The sequence below is a fragment of the Triticum aestivum genome, chromosome 4A (genome assembly GCF_018294505.1).
Source record: "Triticum aestivum cultivar Chinese Spring chromosome 4A, IWGSC CS RefSeq v2.1, whole genome shotgun sequence".
In the NCBI taxonomy this organism is placed as follows: Eukaryota; Viridiplantae; Streptophyta; class Magnoliopsida; order Poales; family Poaceae; genus Triticum; species Triticum aestivum.
Window position 1 is genome coordinate 163,040,172 of NC_057803.1, and position 6,645 is coordinate 163,046,816.

A 6,645-nucleotide genomic window follows, 5' to 3' on the forward strand; every position below is an offset into this window, starting at 1 on the left:
TGAATGCTAACCATGCCGCCGCATGCTTTTTCCTTCTCTCTCTCTCACTAGACTAAACCCTAAATGGAACAACACATAATTGAGGTACAGCTGTCGATTTGTTTGTAAAACAACGTAAGGTTGAAGTCGTTTACAGCGCATGCATTTCCCAGGAGAGTGGACATAGTAAACTTGATAGTATTTCTTACGCTTCCAAAGCCATTGTTTTTTGTAGCAGCAACTAGCAGAAAGAAGAGGAAATTGCTGTACACGCACGCGTCCTGTGGAAGCTTTAGGTGTTGATCCACAGAGGCCGGCCGGGCACTGGGTCGTATCTTGAGACTTTAGTATATTTACAGGCCGGAGGTGTAAACTTGAAGCTAAAGCAACGAAAGAAAAAACACAATTGCAGAGCTGCATGTCTCATCATGATGCTGGAAAACTCGATACTCTCCCTTTTTACCATGTGATGCGTCTGCCCAGCAGAGCAGAGCACCACTCGCCGGCCCCAAAATTCACCGACCAAAATCCTGCTCAGGAAATTATCATTGCCAACTTCCTGCTCCGCCTCGAGATGCATGCATGATCATTCAGACTATTATTCGTTAATCCCCACACTTAGGCTAGTTCTACTCCACTCTGTGACACACCGTACTTGCCTGACGTTCAAATTAATGTCAGGTTAATTACTCACTGCTTGCTGCAGCGCAGCAGCTGCATGCTGCCGCCTGCTCCCGAGCAAAGTGGCTGAGCTAGCGAGCTAGCTAGGCTTCCACCACTGCAGCAGAGTGCAGTTTAGCTCGTGTACGTACTCAGCTTTTGTCCCGTCTCTTCTAACAAAGCGCAAGCTGAGAAGTTTCCTAAAATACCCTTGCTATTATTAGGGCCGAGCCTGTGGGCACCGGGGGTGACGCTGTCATTGCGCGCGTCCTCTTCGCCAATTATAATGCCACCCACGCTAACGTAGCACGCGGGTGTACCCCTTCCACATTGACGAGTCAAGACGTGATGCAGTCGACGGAGTCCGCCCAGCGCCGGGCCTCCTCCACGGCCGCCACCGCGCCCCGGCGGAGCATGGGGTGCATGGCCGGCCTCCTCCGCCTTCTCTCCCCGTACCATCGCCACCGGAAGCGTCTCACCGCCAAGAACGCCACGCCCGAGGCCTCCCTACCGCCCCCGTCTCCACCGCCCATGAAGAAGCCGGCAGCGTCGTCGGCACCGACGCAGGTCCCAGGGAAGCCGCAGACGCCGACAGCTGTCCGGCGGCGGCGTTCATGCGAAGCGCCTCGGAGCCCGACGATCGCTCCGGAGTACCGCCGGGCCAGCTGTGACAGCCCCAGGCCGCCGCCGCCAGCTATCGTCGCGCGCCTAATGGGACTGGAGGAGTCCGCGCCGGCTTCCCCCGCCACGACCCCGCGGCCACGACCGCTGCCGACCCGCCCTCCTCCTCCCCCGCCACCAGAGATGGCCGCCGAGAAGCGGCGCAAGCTGCTGGGCGCGCTGGAGAAATGCGACGACGACCTCCAGACACTGCGGCGGATCATCGCGGCCGTCCGGGCTGCCGAGCTGCGGTCGGCCGCTGCGTCCGACGTCTCGCCGGCTCCGGCAGGGGAAGGCAAGGGCGCCAAGTGGATGGACGGCTCGCCGCCGCTGCAGCAGAAGCCGCGGGCCGAGGCGCAGTATCCCAGCCCGGACTCGGTGCTGGACGCCATCATCTCACCGAGATTTCCATGCAGGAAGCGGTCGTCTCCATGCACACATCTCGATGCAGACAGCAAGCCCGAGATTTCCCGTTGCGGCAACGACGCGCTCATAGTACGATCCAAGATCGTGAAGCCCTCCCGAACACTTGTTTTCTCCGGTACGTGCTGCTATCTCTGATTCTCTGTCGCTCAAATACACAGTTCTCCATATAACTCACGTATACGTGCACGCATTTTATACTCGTACTCTGATGATCTGCACCGTGTTAGTTTCTCCAGATTAATTAAGCTTAAGTTTAGTGGTTTACGTGCCACATCAAATTTGTCAGTTGTCACTATCTTTTGTTTGTCGTGAAAAATATGGTGCGGGCTTCACGGTAACACGTGTGGTTTCTCGTGTCGTTCATGCAGGGGACTACTGCAAGATCAAGCAATACTGCAACGAGCTGCACGCCATGGCCATGTACCACCACCCGGCGACGGTGGCGGCCGTCGAGGGAATGCCGCGGTGGACGCCGTCAGCAGCCGAGGCGCAGGGCTGGCAGCATCGGCGACGGTGGGGCCTCCAGGGCCCAGAGCGGAGCCGCGCGATGGTGGAGAGCGTGGGCGAGGTGTGGGGGCAGGGCGCCGGCGAGGAGCGGTGGGAGGCCGGCCTCGTCGGCGCCGCGCTGGAGCGCGCCATCCTGCAGGAACTGGTCTTGGACGTCGTGACGGAGCTGCTCGCGCACTCCGAGCGGCCGTTCGGCCAGTTTGGCCGCGGGCACGACCACGGCGGCGGTGCCATGTGCCGGAAGAGGCTCTGTTTCTGAGCGATTTGGCGTGCTCTGTTCTGGCTTTCATGCGTACATAGTGCTGTACTACGAGTGGAGCAAGCCAGGCACGTACGGTATGTAGTCCAAGGGGTGGATGTCGGTGACTGACGCCCCCATGATGGTGGTGGTGGTGGTATTGAAAGATGGGATACGCTGTGGCGCCCTTGTAGGTGAGGGCAATAAAGTGACGCGTCGCTTTAGAATGTGGGGGGTGATGAAGTGAGCACAGTGAGAGTGACTCCGCTTTGCGCTTTGCGATCATGAGGTCGGCTCCACGCGCAGCCGCGCGCCCACAAGGACACAACACACAAGGCGTTGGGTCAAGCTTGCATACGAGATGGAGAAGGATGCGTGTCCAGCTCCATGGATCATTTAGTGGTATAGTACTAGTAGCAGTACATTTTTTTTTCTGGATTTACGAGTTTATGTGGACCGTTGTGACCATTTACGTCATTCTTGTTCTGGATATACTGATTAATACCGGCTAATTAATTTTCTTAACCTTGTAACTTTTCCAAAATAGGAGTATATAGTAGTAGTGCTTTCTTGCTCGCTTTGTATTCCGCCTAGGTCCCTTGGGAAAAAAAATATCATTCGAAATAGGCGGGAGGTGTTCGAACGAGGTCGAGGATTGATGATTCATAGATGTTGGAAAAAAAAGTGACATTTTCTATTTCAAAATAATGAACCTCTCCACCGTTAAAAAGGATCATTGAAGGAACCGTCACAGGATCAATAACCAAGGGGCTAATCACTTTTTTTTCTCTCTCTGGGATTATTCTCGTTGGCCGAAATTATGGGTAGGAAGCACGAGCAGTGGAGCATGCTTGGGATCCAGTGAGGCCAACTCCACCGCGTGACCCTATCCTATCCGCTCCCGTCCGTTTGAGGTAAAATGGACGAATAGCGCAGCCCAGCGCACGATCTCAAACGGACAAATGTCCGAATTCCGTTCGTTTTCAATCCATCCCCGGCCCAAATTTGCGCTCGGTTTGGGGTGAAACGGACGCGCGCGGACGGCTTGGACGCACGCCCTTGTTCCTCCTTGGCTCGCCTGTCGGGGACACTAGCAGTCCCTCCGCTCCCAAACGCTTCCACCCCCTCTCTCTCTCGCCCCGCCCGCTGCCGGCACCGCCACTATTCTCCGACCGCCTCCTCACCGCGCAGCCTCCGGCCGTCCCTACCAAACCACTTCTCGACATGGCCGCCACCACGCCCGTGCTGTGGCCGTAGTTTTGGCCGCCGATCAGAGGTTTGGCCATCGACGTCTTTGCCGGCCGTAGAGGGGACAGGACCGCCGGCGACGCAGCACGGCGCCCTCGGCAGCTCCCGACGAGAGCTTCACAGTGGCCAGTAGCCGGCCGGCAACCACCCCTGCTGTGTCGAGGTGATCTTCGCCACCACGCCCGCAAGGTGTTCGGCATTTTGCCCACAAAGGTATGGACAGTGGAGACGAGTTTTTCTTCCATCACTTTCTTTGTTCATCGGATGATTCGTCGTCGGATGATGAAGATATTGTGGTGGTTGCACTGGTCGTTCACGACCACATTCAACGGCAGCTTCCTCGGTACAGGGGGTCACTCCCTGGCCGTGCTCCCAACCTGAACTACAACAGGGAGAGAGGGCACGCCCTGCTCTATGCCGATTACTTTGCCAACACCCCGCTCTTCAAGCCGGATAAATTCCGCCGCCGTTTTCGAATGGCAAGTCATGTGTTCAATCGTATCCGAGAGGGAGTGGTTGCTCATGACCCATACTTCGAGTGCAAGACGGATGCCCTTGGCAAGCTTGCATTCTCCTCTTACCAGAAATGCACCGCGGCCATCCGCATGCTTGCATATGGAATTCCAGGCGATCTGGTGGATGAGTATGTGCGTATGAGTGAGACAACATGTCTGATGTCAATGTACAAGTTTTGCCAGGCTGTGATCGAGGTGTTTGGCCCAGAGTACTTGAGGCAGCCAACTGCCGCTGATACAGAGAGATTGTTGGCGACCAACGCAGCTAGAGGCTTTCCAGGCATGCTTGGCAGCATAGATTGTATGCACTGGGAGTGGAAGAACTGTCCATTTGCTTGACAGGGTCAGTACAAAGGGCATGTCAAGGCGTGCACTGTCATATTAGAAAGCGGTGGCATCACAGGATCTTTGGATATGACATTCTTTCTTCGGCATGGCAGGTTCTCACAATGATATCAACGTGCTGCAACGTTCTTCAGTCTTCGCGAGGCTTGCAGAAGGCCACTCCCCACCTGTCAACTTTGATATCAACGGCCACCATTACAATAAGGGATACTATCTAGCAGATGGTATATATCCTCAGTGGTCAATTTTTGTGAAGACAATCTCGAAACCCCAAGATGAGAAGAGAAAGAGATTTACCCAAATGCAAGAGAGTGTTAGAAAGGATGTGGAACGTGCTTTTGGTGTGCTTCAATCCCGGTGGGGTATCGTTCGAAACCCTGCACTGTCATGGGATGAAAGGAAGTTTTGGGAGGTGATGACTACTTGTGTGATCATGCACAACATGATCGTCGAGGACGAGCGTGATGAGAGTATCTTTGACCAAGGATTTGACTATCAAGATGAAAATATTGAGCCCCTGCACCAAGACCTGGCCACATTTGAACAGTTTGCTCAATTCCATCGTGAGATGTGTGATTGGCACTCTCATTTGATTTTTTAAAATGACTTGGTTGAGCACGTGTGGGATCACATGGGCAATCAATAGATGTATTGGTCCATTTTATGTTTAGTCAAGACAATTTCGATTTGGTTGTAAAAATATTTTATTAAAGACAATTTCAATTGGGTTGTAAAACTATTTTAATTTTCAAACAAATATTCGGGTTGTAATCTAGTTTTGATGAAAATTTGGGCATTTTTGGCCTTAGCGGACAGTATAGGGCACAAGGATGCGTCCGCGCGATGGCGCACGGCCACCGCATCCGAAGACACGTCCGAATACGATCTCAAATCATTACCCAAACGGATAGAATCCGAATAAAACGGACATCCGTTTGAAGTCGCGCGCGCGGAAGTTGGCCTCAGAACGCAGGCAGGGCAGGGCGAGCCCGCTAGGCGTGCGTAGGCGTGCCTAGGCTTGCTTTTTTTTTCAGGGAGTGCCTAGGCTTGCTGATTGAAAATCCTACAGCAGGTAGTACTTGGTGTCTAGACTCTGCGTCGTCGTCCTTGGCCTCCTAGTCAAGCGTTTGCACTCAACTTTACACGACGTCCTTCTATTCACAGACTACATTTTACCGTGCCTTTGCAGCCAAAACAGCTGCTCGTACGTATGCGCGTCGCGTCGGGTGAAGAAGTTAACTGCCATTACCAAAATAAAGCGGTGTAAATACGACAAATATTATTCTCAAAAAAATGACATATTTGCATACGGATCAAGCATTTTTGTTTGAACAAGGACCATGCATAATCAAAGCATTGGCAAAACAAACTTAGAATCATGCACCTGTTAGGGCATCAACAATGCAGAGCGCTTAGGGAGGCGCTTAAGCGAGATTTTTTTAATTTTTTCACTTAGCATCTTTTTTTAAAAAAACATCAATAACTTTATGAATTAGAAACAATGATCACATCGTTGATTAGAAGGGGTACAACATTTCTCATTGGCTCCTTAAACCAATCCCTTGTCATCGAACTTTTTGCTAATCTATCGGGCTCATGAGCTACTTTATTCACTTACAATGTTCAAACCTAGTAAGAGAAAAATCACAAGCCAAAAAATAGCAATCATAAAAAACGGCCGTGGTTGCTCCTGCAGAATGTTCTTCGTTGTTCATTGTGTCAATAACTTTCATATTGTCAAAATTAATAACGAGACGATTACAGTCGCCTTTCATGCCAACAATAATCCAAACCTCAGCGCCAACGCTTCCGCTATCAGAACATCCGTGCACCAGTCTATCTTCCAATTTCTCCCAACGATGTAATTTCCTTTGTCATCTCTAAGAATAGCTAGTGCCCCTTAGCAGGTCATGATCAAAAGAAGCATCCACGTTAACTTAACGAACCCCATAGGAGGTGTGCTCCATCCTTCATTTTTCCTTTTTGCATTAGGTGAGTGGGCATTTACATAGTTTGCCGTTATAGCATGAATCCCCATCGAGGTTTGGTACGCCTCTTGAGACTTCC

At 52.2% G+C, this 6,645-nt stretch overlaps 1 protein-coding gene across 1 annotated transcript; it reads left to right on the forward strand.

Annotated features, from left to right (window-relative positions):
- The first annotated feature begins 938 nt into the window (after positions 1-938).
- On the forward strand, positions 939-3,116 carry LOC123085714 (translation initiation factor IF-2). Its single transcript, XM_044507407.1, has 2 exons — positions 939-1,840; positions 2,094-3,116. The coding sequence occupies exons 1-2, from the start codon at positions 988-990 to the stop codon at positions 2,489-2,491; spliced, it is 1,251 nt and encodes a 416-aa protein (XP_044363342.1). The 5' UTR covers positions 939-987; the 3' UTR covers positions 2,492-3,116.
- Positions 3,117-6,645: the final 3,529 nt, after the last annotated feature.

Bases quoted from the DNA above. Each gene is read 5' to 3' on its own strand.
- LOC123085714 (XM_044507407.1), top strand. From the start codon at position 988: ATGCAGTCGACGGAGTCCGCCCAGCGCCGGGCCTCCTCCACGGCCGCC. The intron at 1,841-2,093 runs GTACGTGCTGCT...TCGTTCATGCAG, and splicing joins CCGAACACTTGTTTTCTCCG to GGGACTACTGCAAGATCAAG.